Source organism: Papio anubis, chromosome 10 (genome assembly GCF_008728515.1).
Source record: "Papio anubis isolate 15944 chromosome 10, Panubis1.0, whole genome shotgun sequence".
In the NCBI taxonomy this organism is placed as follows: Eukaryota; Metazoa; Chordata; class Mammalia; order Primates; family Cercopithecidae; genus Papio; species Papio anubis.
This window is the reverse complement of record NC_044985.1, coordinates 5,786,897-5,808,313: the sequence shown is the minus strand read 5'-3', so window position 1 is coordinate 5,808,313 and position 21,417 is coordinate 5,786,897. Positions and strand designations below refer to the sequence as shown.

Below are 21,417 nucleotides of genomic sequence, written 5' to 3'. Positions count from 1 at the left end.
TCAAGGCTTACACCTACGAAACAAGGTGTGAACCTCCACAAACGGGATATGAATCTGCTTCTGAAATATGGCCCTGACCAGGAGCTAGAAAGAAAGAGGACTGGAGAAAGTGGGTCTGGAAGAAGCCTCAGGCAACTTCCCATGGCAGGACTTCTCATACGTACTATTTAATGCCTGGAGAAAAGAGGCGGGACTTCCTCTCTTAAGACTCCCTGCTCACTAGATGGAGATTTCAACACCAAAGCCAAGGATCAATGAATGAGCTGTGCTATCTTATCTTTAGAGATTATTTTCTAGTTGTATGACTCAACCAGCAATTTGTATTGATGATTTCATCTGTTCAAGCCTCCCAGTCTTCTGAGTTATTGAGGTTTTGTTCCATGTACCATGACAACAATGGCATGCATCAGGGTCGCTGAGCAGCCCCTGTAAGCATGAAGACAGCTTAGCCACTACCCAGCTGAGCCAGCAGCAGGCACTGGCCTGCCTGCAGGACAAATGATTTTACCTCTCTGAGCTTCAGGTTGGGTTGGTTTTCTGTTTTTGTTTTTAGCTTTTTTTATGTATCAAATGAAGAATAAAATAATATCCTCATCTTCAAATATTCTTAAAGTCATTTCTTTTTTAAACGTTCACCTCTTTACCTTTTCAGCTTAGAGATAGGTTAGGTGATGTGATCAAGTCAGAGGCTTCAATGAAATACAAGAACAAATAATGTTATCTATGGGGAGGGTGTGTCGAGAGTTAAGTATCACAACAATCTAAAGGCTTTCTTTGCTATGCATCAAGCTAGAAAGTTGCGATTCGGTAGATAGATCCTTCCAGGGCAACCTCCAACTGTGTTTAGAAAGCTAACTATAGGGAACACTTGAAAGTTTGTAAAGGTTTCCTGGAGACTTTGATACTGAAATAAGTCTCTGAATATCGTATCTGATTTTTTATATTAAATATACCTGGGTAAGATGCATGAACTCCTACCTCTGTGACAGGGAAAATACGCAGAGTATAGCCAGGCCTAGATTTAGATACCAGTTTCCTGCTGAATGGTGAGTGGACTTGGACAAGTCTGGGTCCTGTTCTGAGCCTCCTTTTACTTCCCTGTAAAAATGAGGCTCAACACTGTTGTATGAGATTCCTGACTCTGTATGTGAGTCAGGCACTATGGGATTAAATGGTAACTATTAACTCAAGTTGTAACTATAGTATCAAATGGTAACTATTGTATCAGATGGTAGCTACTATGATTTTGTCTTTAGTTACATGTGCTGTAATTATCTGTTCCATGACCATCTCGCTGTGCTGTATACATTTCTCCCTGTCATATATATACTGTATTGTGTAGCATCCTCAATTTATTCTAAGTATTTGGATAATTTGAAATGGATTACAATGACAGATGCATTTAAGACTGAAATCTTACTATAGTATTGAATCAAACTGTAAACAATTTTTTGCCCCAGAAGAAAGAAATATTTATGTGTTTCTTTGTTGTCTGATTGTTTTCATATGTTATACCTAGATATATGGAGTCTAAGATAAGGTATAGAGCAGTTGTCTTCAAATTCTAGTGTGCATAAATATGTCCCTGTGCCAAACTTAGGTCTCTTTTTTAAAAGATCTCTTATTGCCCCTCTCTGGCTCAGATCTTTATTCTTCCTCAGGGGGATTATTGCAATAGTCTCCTTGTCTTTTTGGGCCTCTGTATATAGCTAGTTCCACCCTGGCTTCCAGAAAGGTCTCTCAGAAGGCCGCGTCTTTATAAATTATCAGTGATGCTTGAATTCAGAGCTATCAGCCTCCAAAAATTATTTCTGGAAAGATCTCAGGTGGTAAGATGATAAAATCATTAGTTGGAGCAGAATTATTGAATAAGTGAGTTGGGAAACAATCTTAACTTACATAGTAACATGATTACTATTTCCCCTATAAAAAAAAAAAAAAGTAAGATTACTAGGAAAAACAAAAGAGGAGAGAAGATATATATATATATATATAAACTTAGGGTTCTGGGAAAAGGTGAACTTATCATTTTGACTAGTGGTATGTTGAGACATATTGGAAACTTGAGTTTGAATTTTCAGCAATGGGTTTAAAAGTGTAAAAATCTCAGGCCTGTCACCATTTAATAAGAGTTAATTTTCAAAAGTTTCCGTTCCCCCTCTCTCTCTCCCTTCCTTTCTCTCTCCCTTTCTTTCTCTTTTCTTTCTTTCTTTCTTTCTTTGTTTCTTTCTTTCTTTCTTTCTTTCTTTCTTTCCTTTCTTTCTTTCTCTTTCTTTTCTTTCTTTCTCTTCTTTATTTATTTCCTCTTTCTTCTTCCTTTCTTTCTACAATGCTTTTGAAATTTTAACTTGTAAAAGAATTACCTGACAATATTATGAGACACGACTTCCAGATCCCTATCCCCAGAGATTCTGGTTTAATAGGTCAGGACAGGGCCCAAGAATTTGCATGCCTATCTTGAAAGCTCAGAGTATGCCAATTGCCATGGGTCTGAGGAACATACTCAGAGAACCAATACTTTAGAAGGTGTGTGTGCCCACTGAGGAGGTTCAAGCCTGCCCATGTCTTTACATACCAACGACTTTACTTCCAGGCATCTGATAGGCTAGACTCAATTCAGCTTTGAATTACTGGGAAAGTTTATATTGAGCTTGCTTATGTATTTATACTTTAAATATAAACCTTGTTATTTTGTAAATCTCATACATTAATGTATCAGATCATGGAGGGTCAGGAGGACATCAATGTAATAGGAATATTAGCCACAACAACATTCTCAACTTACATTTAGCGACTGTTGCTACATTTTATCTTTAATAAAATGTGTGGTGGTTTTTAAGAAGAAAATGAAGTACAGATGTGGGCTTGGGTGGTGAAGTTGGAGGCAGGCACAGTGCTTTCTTTGCCTCTCTCACAGAGCCAGAGGTCATCTGGCTGGTGGTGTTGCCCTAATCAGACACCACAGGCCAAATCAAGCAGACACCAGGCTGTGGTGCAGCGTGTCCTTGGAGCCTGAAACATCTTTTGGGACCTGTCCTACAACATAACATCCCATCCTGTAACTTTTTTTCAGGTTGATTGAGGCGTATTTTATAGACCACACATTTAAAGTATACAGGTTAGTGGTTTTTAGCATATTCACATGGCTATGCAAGCCATCATCACTATCTTAATTGTAGAACATTTCGATGCGCCAAAAAGTAACCCCATCCACATAAGTCATTCCTCATCTCCCCTCCTCCACCTCCAGTCCCTGCAGTCACTGATGTACTTTCTCTCTCTGTAGGCTTGCCTAATTTGGACATTTAACATAAACGGAATCATACAATATATGCTCGCCTGTGACTGGCTTCTTTCATTTATCATGTTTTCACGATCTATCTGTGTTGTAGCATGGCTCATTCCTTTTCACTGCCTAGTAATATTTCATGGTATGGAAATACCACATTTGTTTATCAGTTCATTGGTTGGTAGGTTTTTGGGTTGTTTGCACTTTTTGACTATTATGAATAATGGACATGCATATGTCAGCTTTTATTTGGGCACATGTTTTCATTTCTCTTAAATATGTACCTGCAAGTGAGATTGCTGACTCATCCTCCTGCCTCCTTTTTTGACTTTGTACTTTGACATAATTTATAGTAAACCTTGAGCAAAAAAAAAAAGCACTGTGAGTTTCTGTGTGTCCCAGTTTCCCCAGTGCTAATATCTGGCATATCTATGGTACAATATTTAAAAGGAAATTGATGTTGGTATAATATGTGGAACTCACTCAGATTGTACCATTTTTACATGCACTCAGTTGTGTGTGTGTTTAGTTCCATGGAATTTTAACCACATGTAGACTTGCACAGTCACCGCCATAATCAAGATGCAGAATAGTTTCATCGTGAGGATTCCTCCTGCTATCCTTGCTGTGGTTTGAATGTGTTTTCCAAAGGTCACATGTTGAAAACTTAATGCTTAATGCAACAGTGTTGGGATGTGAGATCTGTAAGAGCATATTAGGTCATGAGTGCTCTGACTTCGTGAATGGGTTAATGTTGTTATTATGGGAGTGGGTTAGTTACTGTGTTTCTCATCAAAGGATGAGTTTTCCCCTTCCTCTCTCTCTCTCTCTCTCTCTCTCTGTGTGTGTGTGTCTCTCTCTCTCTCTATCTCTATCTCTGTCTCTCTCTCTCCCTGCCATTCCACTTTCTACCGTGGGATGATATAGGAAGAAGGTCCTCACTAGATGCAGTCCCCTGGACCTTGGACTTGCAAGCCTCTAGAACCACAAAAAATAAAACTTTGTTCTTTATAAATTACTAGGTCTCACATACCCTATTATAGTAGACAGCAAATTAAGACAATCATCTTATAGCCATACCTGCACTCTCTTATCTCCATTTCTAATCCATAGCAACCACTAATCTGGTTCCATCTTTACTAACCTCCTTTTAGGTAATGAAAATGTTACAGAACCTATGTCTATTTTCAGCCTGTACCAGCTATGTGCAGACTGGGACACCAAAAGATCTATTTTCTAATTTAATCCCCTGACACATTGTTTGAACTAATTTCAGCACTCTCATTAGTTTTAACATATTTATTTTTCTTTTCTTCACTGAAATAAGGCCAAGGCAAAGTCCCACAAACCTACTGCACAAGAGGTTTGATAAACTTAATTAAATAAATGGCTGCTAAATGCAAAATGCTTCACAAGCATTTACTTAATTACTAGAATTAATTTGATCCTATTGATGTCTGTAGGCTGTGCATGGAGATCTGTAACTAAAGACGCAATCATGTGGTAAATATTATATTGCTAGGGACATAGGAAGCAAAGGAAGAAACAGGACTGATACATTTTTAAGGCCTTAAAAATATGTACTGAGCTTCTTGTCTATTTCTATAGTTTTACAATAGGAATATAAATGGCGGTGCAGAAACATTACAGCTCTGACCTTGGTACTTGAAAAGGTGAGGTCTAAATAAAACTATTTTGCTGTCTGAATACTATCATTATCTTTAATGAGAGTGGGCATCACAAGGACATTTCAAATTGTACCTTAGGCAATAAATTAGCTGCCAGAACTATACTCAGACTATTTTCCTCAAAAATGAAAACACTGATCCATCTGCTCTGTCCAGCTACATTATACATCTGTTCTCATTAATATAAAAAGCAATTCTGAAGAGCCTTAATATGTCTATCATTGTCTTTTTCATTGAAGAGCACCTATCTCTATGTGTACCCCTAATATTAGACCTTCCAATGCAACAATAGGATTACTAGTTACTGTTTTTTTCTAATGAAGACAAATCTCGTTACTCATAATGTTTGTTTTGCTTTTCCTTCACACTGTCATCTTCTTCCCAACAGAAAACGTGATGATTTCCCCAAAGATGACCTTCAATGTTAATTTAGAACTTGTGTAAGAAGTATCAAGTCATTTCATATACAGTGGATGGTAATCTCTTTGTCTTGAGCTCTACGAGGCATTGCAGAGAACAAAGATATTGCCATAGAATCTTTAAGTTTAGCTCAATTTAACTTTTACCAAAAGAGGGGACATTCAACTAATATTAATTAAACGTATATCATTTAAATTTAGAAAACATCTCTGTGCTCTAGAAATATATGGTCTAACAAGAGAGGTCAAAATGCTGATCCAAGGATTTCCATACATAGAGTTGGGGAAAGAGAGAGGAGGGCTACCTAACTCAGACTGACGATATGGAAAGGCTTTCTGGGGTGAGGAAGCCTGGGATTTAGTCTTGACAAACATACATATTACTCTGATACGTCACCATGTTGCACCCTTGTTGCACTGTTGCTGTTCCGTGCTGAGAAGGAGCCATCCTGCACTCACATAGTGAACACCTACTCACATTTGAAAACCTGCCTTAATGGAGGGAACATTTATGGTGTCTTCCCTACCTCTGCAGAAAAGATGATAACTTTACAATTACAAGCCATTCAAAAAATGCTTGTTTATGTTGCCTTTAATGTAAAACCAACAAAATACGACTTCTTCAAACAAGTCTTGCTTTTATTCTTATTCCTTCTTCCTCTTCCTTTCCGTTCTCTATACATAACCTTTATAAAAATACTGTTTTTTTTAAATGAACAAATACAAATAAGTTCATACCCCATTTATTAGGGAAACATTAGCATATTATGCATACATTGTCTCTTCTTTTCTCTCCTAACCATATATTTGGAAGCCCAGCTTGCAGTATTACATGTGGGGATGCTTCTTTCCTGTTCAAAGCTGAACTATACTGTGTGAATGCAACATAGTTTATTCAACTAGTCCTCAATTGATGAACACCGGGGATGATTTCTCTCTTTTTGCAAGCACAAATCGTGTTTTTTAAAAAATATGGAAACATCTTTTTCCGCCCATTTTTTACCAGAAGATCACTAGACATGGTGTTTCTGGGTCAAAGTTTAGATGTATCTGTAATTTTGCTAGATATTGCTGAATTCCACATTTAGGATTTGTATAATTTTTGCATTCCCTCTTAGTCATACATATATACATAAATAAAAGGGCAAATGGACATATATATATATGTATATATGTAAAATTAGCAATGATCCAATAGATTATATATGCTCATGATATGAGTGAACACTCAATAGAAAAATAAATGCAAATAAATCTAAAACACATAAAAATTTGTCTGACCTTGCTTATAGGAAAAAAATAAATGCTAAAGAAAATGCCACTGAGATCCAATTTTTCACATATCAAATTAGCAATGATCCAAAAGATTGACAATACTCCACTGCTAAGCCTGCTAGGGAAAAGGTCTTTCTCCTATAATATAAACTAATATTCTCATTTTCATTAGCACTTATTTTTCTATAAGTAACGACAGACATCTTTTATGTGTTTTAGATTTATTTGTATTTATTTTTCTGTGAGTGTCCACTCATATCATGAGCATATATTCCTATAGGTTGTTACCTATTTTGTCTTTGTTTTTAACTTGTAAAAATATATTAGAAATGTTAGTGCTTTGTGATGCAAATTATAATTTTTCCCAGTTTGTCCATTTGCCCTTTTTTTGTTTATTATATATTTTGCCATTCAAAAAGGTTGTTTATTTTTTTAAATTTATTTTGAATATTAGGAAATTCATCTATATTTTCTTTTATTGCTTCTGGATTTTAAATCATTGTTAGTAGTACTTTTGCTGCTTCTAATTTATATAGAAATTCAGCCTTGTTTTCCTCTAGTACATGTATGTATTCTATTTTCAAAATTTAAATCTCTGACTCAATTAAAATTTGATCCCGGTCTGTAGTATGAGGAGTGGATTTAATTTCATCTTTTTCCATATAGTTTCCCAATTATCTCAATACCACATGTAATTGTTTTTTGTTTTTCTACTGATTTGAGTTGCCTTTATCAACAACTATCTATAATTGTGAATTATTTATTTAAATATTTAAAGAAATTTTTAAATATTGAATATCTCTTGATTTTTTGGATTAAACATTCCCTTGGTCATTATGCAATTTTAAAATATGTTATTTGGTTCTGTTTGCTGATCCTATACTTAAAATTTTGTGATCGATATTCATGAGTGATTCCATAATTTTTTCTTTCTTTATGATATTTGTCAAGTTAAGGATCAGCTTTGCATTTACTTTACCTAACGAATGTGGAAGATGAGAAGATATCTTTCTTTTTCTGTTCTTTGGAGAAATAGAAGTACCAGTGAGATGGTTTGTTCTTTAAAAGGTTCATTTGAGAAACCATTTAATCTCACAATATTATCATCTTACTCTATTATCTGAGGGAGCTTCTTTTTTTTTTTTTTTTGGAGATGGAGTATTACTCTGTGTACTCTGTGACCCAGGCTCCCAGACTGGAATGCAATGGCAAAAAATGTGGTTAATTGCAGCCTCAAGCTCATGGGTTGGGGGAGCTCTTTAAATACTTTTTCTATTTTTTTCTTTTATGGGAACAGGTCAATTTACATTTTGTGTCTAGATTGAGATTAATTTTGGTAAGTTTCAGACCCTGAATTACTTGAGATTTAGAACCATGTCTTTTTTTTTGCATGCAGTTTCCTCAGAGCTTACCTTAGAGTTAGTGAAAAACAAGTGCATTCTCAATAACTGTGTGTGGAGTATTTGTTCCACAATGTGTTAGGCAAGCAGGGTAGGCAGCATAATTTAATGAACAAACGTGTATGTTTGTACTTCCTGGAAGAGTTGGTGAATTGCACATGTGTGTTTAACTTTACTTCCTTACACTCCTCATGAAGAATAGTAAATGTTTTTTGTTTGTTTGTTTGTTTGTTTAAATGGCTCTGTAAGTCAGCAGCAAATCAGAGGAACTCTTTGCCTTTTACCATCTCCAAAACAGCCACTTCAGTAATGGGGTTCTCATAGGAGACTGAGAATTCACCTGGCTAGAAATTAGGGAAACTGAAGGAGAAGGTAGCCCATCTGGAGTAGCAGCTGGTGTGGCTGCCACACACTAGTAACATGTATCAGAAGATGAGCAATGATGTGTGTGATCTACAGTAGCACCTCATGCCCTTCATTGACCTTACACACATGGAATCAATGTCTGTGCTATGCTCTTGCACCTGCCACATCTCGTGCAAAATGTCTATTGTGGGATATGCTGACCAGAAACTATGCAAGAAAAGGAATTCTAGTAAATGTAGTTCTAGTTTGGCTTAAATTGACACAACTCGAATCCAACACAATGGCATGACAAAAGAAGACAAATACAGGGCACACACACAACCCCCCGCCCCCCGCCGAAAAACAACACCACCACTCAGAGAGAGAGAGAGACGCAAAAAACACAGGAGAAAAGGGCAAGAAAATGCAGAAAGCAGAAAGTGAGTAGACGAATGGTAACAGGTAACAGATTAACATAATTAAAATGCTGAATCTTAATTTACATGTAGTGAAATCCAAGAAACAAACAAATCCACATTACAAAACCCCCCAAAGGCACAAAAACAGGAATCATCAGCCACCTTTGCAAACGAAGGTGAAGGTACGATAAATACAGGAAGAGTAAATCCACATCTGTGTTAAAAGGAGCTAGATTATCCATCTTCTTTCCAATGGTGGACACTTGGTGCTTGCTCCCTCACCACTGAGAGAGAAGACTAGAAGTTGTTCTTTTGGAGAAAACAGAATTCCTAAAACTGGGAGAAAACTTGTATGGTTGAAGGAGGTTATACCATATGGAAACTGGGGTACCGTATGAAAACATTTATATAAAGAGAATGCTAAGACCTGGCCTTCTTCTCTTCAGCTCCCAGATATTCAGCAGCCAAGCATACATCCTCTAAATCACAGACTCTAACAAGACCAAGAGAAAGACAAAAGACACTAACATGAGCATTTCTCACAAAATTCTTCAACCAGATAAGCCTACATTAAAGTCCATGGAAGGCAAACCACAGGCATTCGTTTAGAAATACCAAGTAGTATTTCAGGGACCACTGTCAAATATGAGAGAACATCCCAGAAAGCAGTATCACATGAAATATAAGATGGAGACCAAAACAAAACACACAACAATTAAAGCAACTAACCAAACAAGCACAGCTTAAAGGGAACAGCCTATACAGAGCAAAGAAAGGATCAAAGGCACTGTAATAGGATTAATATTCTCAGAGACATGAATGAAATTTTGCATCAATGAGTCAAGCATCACATGCTATTAGAGAAAATAATATTTAAAGGAAAAAAACCAACCTTCTAGAATTTTAAAATGCTACAACTGAAATAGCTTAAAACGGAAACAACCCAGATGTTCTTCAATGGATTAATTATTAAATTGTAGTATGTCCATATTATGGAATACTACTCAGCAGTGAAACTGGAATTGACAACTGAGACATCGCAAAGCTTGAATGGATTTCAAGGGAATTATGTTTCGTGAAAAAGACCAGTTTTAAAAGGAATATCCAGCTTAAGGAGATGCTTTGGGGAGACAACTGTAACCAGATTGGTAGCTCAATATCCCATATTACAGCAAGTCAGAAGAATCCAGAAGATACTTAGATAAAATCAGCTGGGCGCGGTGGCTCACACCTGTAATCCCAGCACTTTGGGAAGCAGAGGTGGGCGGATCACGAGGTCAGGAGTTCGAGACCAGCCTAGCCAACATGGTGAAACCCCCATCTCTGTGAAAAATACAAAAATTAGCTGGGCATAGTGGCGTGTGCCTGTAATCCCAACCACTCGGGAGGCTGAGGCAGGAGAATAGCTTGAACCAGTGAGTCGGAGGTTGTAGTGAGCTGCGATCATGCCACTGCACTCCAGTCTGGTGACAGAGCAAGACTCCATCAAAAAAAAAAAAAAAAAAGAAAGATAATATCATGTAATTGTCCTACATGTATTCTTCACTCAGGCTCAACAGTTATCAATATTCTCCCATTTTTTTTCTACTATCCCATCCTCACTTGTTTGATGCAACAGTTTATTTATTTATGTATTTATTTATGTATTTATCTATTTATTTTTTCAACTGAGACAGGATCTTACTGTGTCACCCAGGCTGGAGTGAATGGAATAATCATAGCTCACTGCAGCCTCAAACTCTTGGGCTCAGGCTATTCTTCTGCTTCAGCTTTCCTGGGTAGCAGAGACTACAGGTACAAGCCACTGCAACCAGCTGATTTTAAATTTTTCGTAGAAACAGAGATCTAATTATGTTGCTCAGGCTGGTCTCGAGCTCTCAGCCTCAAGTGATTGTCCCACCTCAGCCTCCCAAAATGTTGGAATTACAGGTGTGAACCACTGTGCACAGCTGATGGAGCATCTTAAAAACAAATTGTGGACATATAATTTTACTACAACTACAGTATTTATAGTGAATAACTCTAACACAGGACAACTCATCTTTTAAAACATAATCACACTGCCATTATTGTACCTATCAAAATTAGAAATATTTAATATAATCTGTTATAAAATCTGATCTATAATTGTTGTGGTTATCTTAAAACATCTCCCCTCCCTCCCTCCCTCCCTCCCTCTCTTCCTTCCTTCCTTCCTTCCTCATCTTTTCTTTAATGTGTTTGAATTAGGGTCTAAACAAGATCTAGGCATAGTGTTTGATGGGCTGATATATCTTTTGCATTTCAACTCCATTTTTGCCATTTTTGTTGAAGACACTAAGTCAAACATTCCTGTATTCTAGATTTAACTAATTGCCTTCTTAACAGTGTGGCTGGGCATGTTGGCGTCTTGCTGTAAATTGGTGTTTAGATCTTGGGGCTCGAATACATTTAGCTTCAATTTTTTTGGCAAGAATGTGTTTTACAAGTTAGGATGCCAATATTGGACATTTGTGTTGATTTCAGGTTTTGGTAATTTAATAGTACCGTTATGAGATCTTTTTCCTTAATTGTTTGCATCTATGGTTATTTTCTACAGCTTAATTCTTACCAGGGAAAATATTGGGTCAACGATTATGTGCACTTTTAAGAGCTTAAAATTTCTACCCATAGACAAAAATATAAATAGCAATATAGGTATTATTTAACACTGTCTGCCAAATTTATGCTTTTTAGCCATAAACACTTCATAAACAAGTTTGCGTCATTGGATTCCCAGTGCATTTTGTCATTTTTAAAATAATTTAAATTTGGTATGTTTCTCTTTTCTTACCTGCTCCCAACCCTCTTCAGATTCACCTGTCTGGTAAAAAATTAATCTTGCTTATCTCGAAAATCTGAAGAGAGTTGGAAGCAGGTAAGAAAAGAGGAACATACCAAATATTGATTATTATTCTCCTTTCTTGCTACCTCGAAATATATCTGCTAGTTAGCAGTGCTCTTTATGCAGTAATGGGTACCAAGATCAACTTGACAAGTTAATTTGACCTGGAGAGAGCTTTTCTATCTTGGTTTCTAGAAATGAAAATTTTGTAACATGAGTAAGTATTAAATTCTCATTGAAAGGATATTCCTTGGGATTTCTAACTTGGAATGAAAAAAATAACAGAATAAAGAAAATACAGAATAAAGAAAATATTCTTCATACAGACAATAAACTAATAGAAAATATACTGCTCATGAAGCAATATATAAATTTTATTATCTGTTTAATGTGTAGAGCCTAAGATTTCCAGATATTTCCCCAGAATACTTGTTTCAGATATACACGTGGCATTGCAATATTTTTAAATGTTTATGTTTCTTTATACATTATTGATAAATGTTATTTTCCTCTGTTGACTTTTAAATCTTTCTGTTTTCACTTTTTGCTTGAGTGTTATGCCTTTGTGTATCAGACAATGAGCACTATGTTGATATTGTCACTTATATGTGTAGGTATTTTGCCTTAACTTTACTTCAACCTAAATAAAAAGAATAAAATAAAAAAATAAAAAATAAAAAATAAAAAAAGAATGTGTTTTAGATCGTGTTATGTCTTATTGTGCCACATTAGAGGCACTCTGATAATCACTTTTCATGATATTAAGATTGACCCATGAGTTCGGGTGTTTTAAATTGAATCCATAGACTAAAATATCCCATTAATATTCCACCTAATGGTTTAGCAGTCCTTGACAATCATTGTCTAATCCTTTACCTCACTGGGCATTACTAAAGGATGATTTTCAAATTCTAGTATTCTTTTGCAGATTCTGGTTTGGTTATTCTCTAAAGATTTTTTTAATGGACTGTTAAGTAGCATCCAAATACATTTATACAAGAAAGGCAGGATATGATCTCTATTCTTTCTAATATTCAGAACATGACTTCATTCTCTATTAAACTTCAAAGGGGACCAATGGACTTGAGTAGAGAGACAAGATAGATGCTAGGTAGGTAGATAGATAGATACATAAATACATACATACATGCATACATACATAAATTGATTGATAGAAACTAATAAATTGTATATATTTAACAATCAAAGTGACTATTCTTTTTTATGCCCAAATTGTCCCATCAAATTGACTCCTGGACCATTTTGAGATAATTCCAGTCTTTAATAAAAGTCTTGTTTTTAGGCAAAACAAGACATTCCACTTTCATTCTGTACTTTTCATGGTCCAGAAATTGACTCAGTAAAATCTTTGTTCCTTTTATGTGAGAACTTTTATTTAGAGACAACTATCTGTGCATTAGGTTGCTTCTTGCACTTTCAGTGGTCTATATGTGAAAATATATCATTTTTAAAAAGCATTAAATTATGAGTTTAAGCTCATTACCAACTCTAAGCTATATTGCAGAATTTTATCTAATGTTTGCATTTTATATTTTATCTTTTATGATAAATCATTTAGTTTCAGTTGATAATTATTAGCTTTTTCTTGCTATGTTTAATAGTTTCATAATATAACAGCAATATTGTTTAAAATGAGGTTATCAAATTTATTTTTATATTTTAAAATTTTTTGGTAGGATTCATCCTACTAGTCAAACTACTGTTTCAATATCAAATATGTTTAAATCTATACATTCCTAGTAATACTAAAAATATTTTCATTGGTTATTTCGGGACACCCTAGGGAAACATTTCAGCATTTTGAAACTGATGAACTAAAGGGAAAGCATCAACCATGTAACTCGCTTTTCCCAAATAATATTGTAGTTTAGGGAAATCAAATAATTGATGAAGGATGTTTCAGTTTTGTAAAGCATTCCCATTAATAAATCAGGAAGGGATGATAGCATTAGATTAACCACCTACCAGCTGGTTTGTCTTTGGGCAAAGTACTTATATTTTATGAACTCATTTACAGTGTCCATAAATGGCAATGCTGTTACCAGGCTTTGCCCTCAGAGATCTCCCAGTTACTGAGCCAGCATTTAAGGAACAAGTATATCAAGAACAGTAGGTTAACTAAGGTGGTAAATGACTCCAAGATCTCAACGACTTAGTGAAATAAACATTTATTTTATGTTCACATCCCCATGCAGTGTGACCTGTTCAGTGAAGTCAAACAATGATAAAATCCATGTCTACCCTATTGCTCCATTTCATTTAGCTTCTTGGGATTTTTACCTGAGAATTTTGGACGGCTCAAGTGATTTGCCTTGGGCAATGGGGCATCAGCAAACATCATGCAAGCAGAGGCCTGACAAGTACTTGGTTTCTTGCTGTTCTGGGAGGTTGTACCATGTAAATTTCCCTGCTAGAGTGTGAGAGGTCACGTGGGCCGAAGCAAAGAACTACAGCTTACTACCACCCAGCCCAGCTGACCCAGCAGCTGGCTGCAGAGGCATGGACTGCCCAGCGAATCCCAGACTCAATGGCTGGCCTGCAGAATCATGGCTTAGTCGTGATTTAAAGTCAAATTTGGAGTTTTATGTGTCTTTGTTTTTATACAGCAAAAGAACTGATGCACTGAGAATATAGATGATGGAAGATGAGCGATATACTGGGAGTTGCTGAAGCTGGTTGTGATGCTAGCAGGATCCTTTTCTTACTCTCTGTGCTCTTCGTATTTGAAATTTTCTGTAAAAAGAAAGTGAAAAAGAAAATATTAAATTTCAAGGTTGCTTTAATCCTGGTTAAATTCATTTGTTTTCATTTTCTTTTAGTGTTTAAGAACTGTTATTCTAGGCTGAAAGAAAGAAAGGAATGAAAGAAAAAAGTAATTGTTATTATATTTAACTTTTAAAAATTATAGAAAATAGTATTAAAAAAAGGAGAGGCAACAAGTCATGAAACAATACTACTACTATTAATAATATAGACTCATATTAATCAAGCACTTTCTATGTGCCTTAGGTGGATTACGCCTTTGAATCCTTACTACAACAGTATGAGGGAGGCTCGTTTTGAGTTACTGTAGTCTGATGAGACAATTTATGCTTTGAGAGTTGATTAGCTACCTATTGTAATGAAGGATTCTAAAACAACACCTGGAAACAACAGACGTTATCATCTCGGAGTGTCTCTGGGTCCGTACGCAGCTTAGCTGGGTGGTTCTGGCTCGGTCTCTCATGCACCTGCAATAAAGATGTCCACAGGACTGCTTTCATTTTAAGGCTTGATGTGGGGATCTTACTTTGGTGCCCATTCGCAAGGCATACTGCTGAAACTTCCAGGCTCACTCCCTTGGACTTCTTGCAAGGGCTGCCTTGTTACATGGGAGTTGGCTTCTACCAGTTAGTGATCTAGAAGCACCCAAGATGGAAGTCATTTTTTTTAATAATCTAATCTTGGAAATGATATCCACCACACTATCATATTCTATTTGTTAGAGCAAGTCAGTAAGTTCAGCCCACTTGGAGGGAGGACATGATTTTATCAGCAGAACATGAATCCCAGGAAGTATCTGTCCGTCACGGGAATTACCTTAGAGGTTGCCTAGCACAGGTGAAGTAGCTTGTCCACGCTTCCACAGGGAGTAAGGGGTAGCCCCGCGAGGCAAAACCACCCATTCTGATTCCAGGGTTTACTCTGCAACTGCTCACATGCTGTGGGGTGGTGTTTACCTGTTGTGGGACAACAGCAGCTCCTTCCACATCGCTGTCATCCTGGGAATGCAGGAGCGGTTGGGAGGTCAACACAGCCAAGAGCTGATTTTCACCTTTGTGACAAACACCCAAGGGTGTTATCAGGTTTAGGCAAACAAAAATAATCTGTACATTATGCTCACAATGTGGGGCACAGATTGTGGCACTCCCACATACCTCCTGCTGCGGAAAGTTTGCAGGAGCGCAGGAGAGAATGCCATGAGAACAAGGATAACCTTGAGTTCACTCTCATTTATAAAAAGTCAAACCCTCTCAGACTTCATAACTTTCCTGGTAATAAATTATTTGAGGTACCCCTCGCATTTGATCATGACAAACTGCAGCTTCCTATTCCTGGGATGGGATATCAGTCACAAGGGGCAGGAGCTGGCTCAGGAGAGGAGTTGGTACTATATCTTGAAAGCTGTTGGGAGCCACTGAAGTGTTTAAAGCATCATAGGGTGACATGATTGGAGATCTACCTGCTGCTCTGAGCTACAGCATTCTGTCTGAAGCATCAGACAACATTCTATATTCTCATGTATGAGACAGCAGATGTCTCCTTTGTACCCCAACAGATTTATTCATGTTAGCTTAATAAAATATATTTCCCAAACTGCAGATTGGTCAAAGTTCCCTATCTCAGGACACTTGAACCTGCCTCTATCTGAGCATGCAGACTTTTGTGGCTGCCCACCAAGCTATAAGCTTTCTGGGGTAGAGATTGATTGCCTTCTCCATGGTTCCATCCTCTGGTGGCAGCTGCATCTGTTGACACATACTAGGAACTCAGTAAATGATAGTTAAGTCAAAATAAACTGAACTTCATTGTGCACTTGCTACATGTTATGTACTATACTGAGTACTAGGTACGTAAAAATAAGACAGTCTCAGTCGGGCGCAGTGGGTCACACATGTAATCCCAGCACTTTGGGAGGCCGAGGTGGGTGGATCACGAGGTCAGGAGTTCAAGACCAGCCTGACCAATAAGAGGAAACACCGTCTCTACTAAAAATACAAAAATTAGCTGGGAATGGTGGCACGTGCCTGTAATCCCAGCTACTCAGGAAGCTGAGGCAGGAGAATCTCTTGAACCTGGGAGGCAGAGTTTGCAGTGAGCCAAGATCAAGCCACTGCACTCCAGCCTGGGCAACAGAGCTGACTCGACCTCAAGAGAAAAAAAAAAAAAAAAGTCTGTCATTAGTGAAAAGCCATACTGTATGTAAGCAGTTATTTTTTTAATTCATGAGTCAAACATTTGTTCAGGGCCTGCTGTGATTGTTGCACTCTGCTAGATGCTGGGGTACAACATCAAATGACATATGACCTCTACTCTTACAGGTTCTGTAACCCATTGAAACAGACACAATAGTATATGGATGATCCAAGCTCAGTATACAGTGGGAACAAGGAGGAAGGTCATAGAGATAAGCAAAGAGGAGGGCCATGTAAGAGGTGAGGGGCCACACTTTGAGAGGCATTACCTCTGCACTGATTTTAAAGGAATGAATGAATTTAAATGAATGGAAAATAAGGCTGGGCCTGCTGGATCATGCCTATAATCCCAGTAGCTTGAGAGACTGAGGCAGGAGGATCACTTCAGGCCAGGAGTTCAAGACCAGCGTGGATAACAGAGTGAGACCCCGTCTCTACAAACATTTTTTTAAAAAACTAGCCAGGGTGGTGGCTCACACCTATACTCCCAGCTACTCGGGAGACTGAGTTGGAAGATCATTTGAGCCTGGAAGTGTGAGGCTGCAATGTGTCATAAGCCATGATCACACTACTGCAGTCTACAAAATAATAATAAAAGAGAGAGAGAGAGAGAGATGAATGGAAAATCTGAATGTGAAACATCAGTATCAAGACACTGATACTGGTGTATTAAGGCTTGGGGAAAAAGTCAAGGATGTAGAAGAAGGAAAATGAATACACATAGAGTAAATCTAAGGAGGAGTTACTGATTCCTGCAAAGGGATGTGCAGAGCCAAGCCAAGTTTTCTCTCTGCTGCCTTTGTCTTTCCAGCCATCTACGAGCAATCCTGTGAGGTGTACAGGCACCAGGGGAACACAGCTGGCTTCTTCTACATCGACTCGGATGGCAGCGGCCCACTGGGACCTCTCCAGGTGTACTGCAATATCACCGGTAAGGTTGCAGTAGCCCTCCTCACACTTAACCACTCCACTTCAAGGTAGGAAGCAAAAAGAAATTCACTGGAGAGGGTTACCTACGTGAATAAAACCTTGAAAGACCAACTGGTCTCCTTTGAGGAGGAAATGGTATTCTAGTGAGTAATGCAAATAGGCAGCTAGGTTAATTTTCATGAGACAGAAAAAAAAACTTGTTAATGGTCTTGATAATGTTTCATTGAAGCAAGAATTCATTATCAGTGGTTTTCTTTAGGGCCTCCAAGGGCATTTTCTCTCTTGCAACTCAAAAACACAAAGAAAAGGTAAACAAGCAAACAAACAAAACTGCAAATCAATGGGAAGCCCTGACTCGGGAAGCTGGGAAGCTTGATTCCAGTCTGGCCCCAAGGAATGCATGACCCTTAGGTGAACACTACAGTCTCTCTGAGCTTTATCAGTGAAATGGGAATAATAGTGACTACCCCCAGAGCTGTGAGGATTAAATACAATCATGTGTTTTAGAGCAGCTAGCCAGACTGGTTGTTCTTAGATGTCTAACCGAAACAAAACAAAAAGGTGAGCTTTTTCACTTTTCTCTGGAAATCTCTTCACAGCTTACAACCTATTTCTTAAATGCGGAAGGACACGGTAAGAGGCAGTCATTACAGGGGCTTAGAAACGGCATTTGATCCTTAATTTACCATGAAATATATTTCCACAAAACCAAATCTTGAAGTAATCATTATTTAAAAATCCAGCTATGCAGCCAGGTGCGGTGGCTCACGCCTGTAACCCCAGCACTTTGGGAGGCCGAGGCGGGCAGATCACGAGGTCAGGAGATCAAGACCATCCTGGCCAACGTGGTGAAACCCCGTCTCTACTAAAAATACAAAAAGTAGCTGAGTGCGGTGGCGTGTGACCGTAATCCCAGCTACTCCCGAGGCTGAGGCACGAGACTTACTTGAACCCGGGAGGCGGAGGTTGCCGTGAACCGAGATCGTGCCACTGCACTCCAGTCTGGCGACAGGGCGAGACTCCATCTCAAAAAAAAAAAAAAAAAAAAGAAAAGAAAAGAAAAAAAAGAAATCCAGCTATGCAAGCACTCGTACCGTGAACATCATTAATTGGCACATACACATTTTTTGTTTGTTTGTTTGTTTCAAGCACTGGTCTTCAGAGATGCCAGCTGCATCATGTAATGAAGCAGGAAGGTAGGGGACTCTTTAGGCTCATTGAGCACTCAGGCCTCAGGATTTTCGGCAACAAAGCAACCACATTTATGGAGTTATTTCTGTAGGCAGACAATATTTTGGATACAGAGGGTACCAAAAGTAAGACACAGTGGCGATTGTTCATGAGGCAGTAAAGTCAGGAACACTACCATGAGGTATCCCCAGCAGAAACGCAAGAAAACTATTGAAAGAAATGGTGAGGAAGGAAGCACAGTAATTTGCCCATCTGGATACAAAGTCCCATGCTCTCTGCATAGAAAATGCTGGTGACCTGGAATTGGGTGCCATGTCCTTGCATTTCTGTAATACTTTATCTCTCCAAAATGGTTGTATGGTAGCTGCTCTTCAAAAGCCCTATAACATAATTAGAAATTGTGTTCCTGTTGTCTTTTCATGGTTGTGGTAACCTATAGTGTTCAACAACCTGGTCAAAAACTAGGCTTCTCAGCGGATCTTGGTTATTTTTAAAATGTCATTAACATATGGACTCTTGCTAAAAAGGCAGATTTCCCAGCCCCAGAAATTCCAATTCAGTAAATGCACGTTTACTGAGTTTTTCAAGTGATTCTGATGCAAATTGTCCCTGGTCCACTTTTCCAAAAAACAGGGAAAGTAATTTGGCTGCAGAATAAGGCAAAAGAGATAAATGTCCACTGCTGAGTGGCCAGGTGTGACTTGTAATAATAGGAGTGGTATAATGGACGGCAATTACTGTGCTTCAACTCTCTCTGGGAATTGAGCTGGGAGTTTACAAATACCGTCTCTTTTCATCCTCACAACAAAAATCAGAGGCAGACATTTTTTATCTCCATCTAACATAGAAGGAAAGAAAATATGAGCATTTCATGACTGGCTCAAGGTAATAAATTCAGTGACTAACAGTCAAGACATAGGAAGCAGGCAGAGCCTTCTGGTTCAGTCATAATCCATATCATCAAAATGTTAATTGGATACGTTGTATTACGTATATTTTGTTTTTAAACAGTGTTGCTTTATTTTTAGAAAATTTTGTAGTAATCAAGGTTAATCGAAGAAATTTTGAGGGAAAAAAGGATGAAGGAAATATTAAAGCCAACTGTAATCCACAATCCAGAGATTGCCATTGTTATTAAATTATCAGAATTTCTTCAAGACATTTTAAAATGAATGCTTGTGTGTTTTTGCTATGAACTTATATGTTACATATATACATACCAACACATAGAAATATACATATATATTTAAATTATAAATTTTAATTTTAATGTGTGATATAGATTTTCTCTATTAAAATATATTTTGAAATTAAGATAAATATAGCTTAGAAATGTTAAACTCTTCAAAATAATGCAAGGACAAGGACATAGAGAGCCTGATTGATACACAGGTTTCATTTACATGAGACTCTCTTCCTCACCATCCAACAGCCTTCTCTCAGGGTTTATGTTTGATCATTTGTCCAAGAATGACTAAAGGTGAATAGTGTACTTGTATTTAAAGATTACTGTTTTGCTGATGTGATCCTAAAGAAATCATAGCCTCTGAACTGTGTCCCGAGTTGATCAGCTTGGTGTGCATGGTGGGGTATTTCTTTTGAATATGTTTTTTTTTGGGTTATATTCAGCTGCACGATGTATAAGTTTCTGGTTTTGTTTTCTAAAATACCTGCAAAAATAAAAGCAGGCCAGGCATAGTGGTTCACACCCATAATCCCAACACTTGGGAGGCCAAGGCATTTGAGGTCAGGAGTTCGAGACCAGCCTGGCCAACATGGTGAAAACCTATCTCCACTAAAAATACAAAATTAGCCAGGTATGGTGGTGCACGCATATAGTCCTAGCTACTCGGAGGCTGAGGCAGGAGAATCACATGAACTTGGGAGGCAGAGATTGCAGTGAGCCGAGATCATGCCACTGCACTCCAGCCTGGATGACAGAGTGAGACTCTGTCTCAAATAAATAAACAAATAAACAAATAAAAATAAAATAAAAGCAAAGCTCTGTGTCGGCTGAACTACACAACTCTCATATTTAAATGGAAAACAATTTTCTGATACATACATGTAATGATGATCAAATATGCATCTTTCTATTTGAAAATTTTAAAAGTTGAATGTTGTTAAATGTGAGTGACTTATGACACTATAAAAAGTGTGACGCAGTAGTCCAGGGAAGAGAGTCAGGAAGAAGGGAGAGAAGAAACAGAAGGAAACTTGTGCTATCTTTAACACTGGGATCATCCTAGAATGGGAGTCCAGAGCACCAGAAGGCAGGAGAACCAAGCGCTCTTTCTGCACCTTGTGCCTGTCAGCTCAGTTAACTGCCTGGGGCCCAGGCCCACATCTGTAAAATTAAGATCTGGGTCCTCTGGCTTCCACAGTCTTTCCTCATTGAGAATTCTCTGAGCTATTCTTTGAGGTTCCAGAGAAGAGAGACTTTTCTTCTGAGAAGTCTACAGATACTTGCAAATGGATGTCATGGGACTGAAGATGGGCAGGTTTCCATTGTAGAAAGCAATAGTACATTTGAGTCCCAGCTGTCTCTCTTACAGTGCACCCTGGGGAACGTGAGCTCCCCCTGCCTATAAGCATAGTAGTCCCTAACCTGTCCTGGGAGAT

At 37.8% G+C, this 21,417-nt stretch overlaps 1 protein-coding gene across 1 annotated transcript in view; it reads left to right on the top strand.

The window, feature by feature from the left end:
• The window catches only part of CNTNAP5 (contactin associated protein family member 5), an 832,800-nt gene that overhangs the window by 504,643 nt on the left and 306,740 nt on the right, over window positions 1–21,417 (top strand). The window contains exon 9 of the mRNA XM_031651151.1: window positions 17,486–17,605. Within this exon, the coding sequence (XP_031507011.1) occupies window positions 17,486–17,605 (120 nt within the window). The remainder of the gene's footprint in view (window positions 1–17,485; window positions 17,606–21,417) is intronic.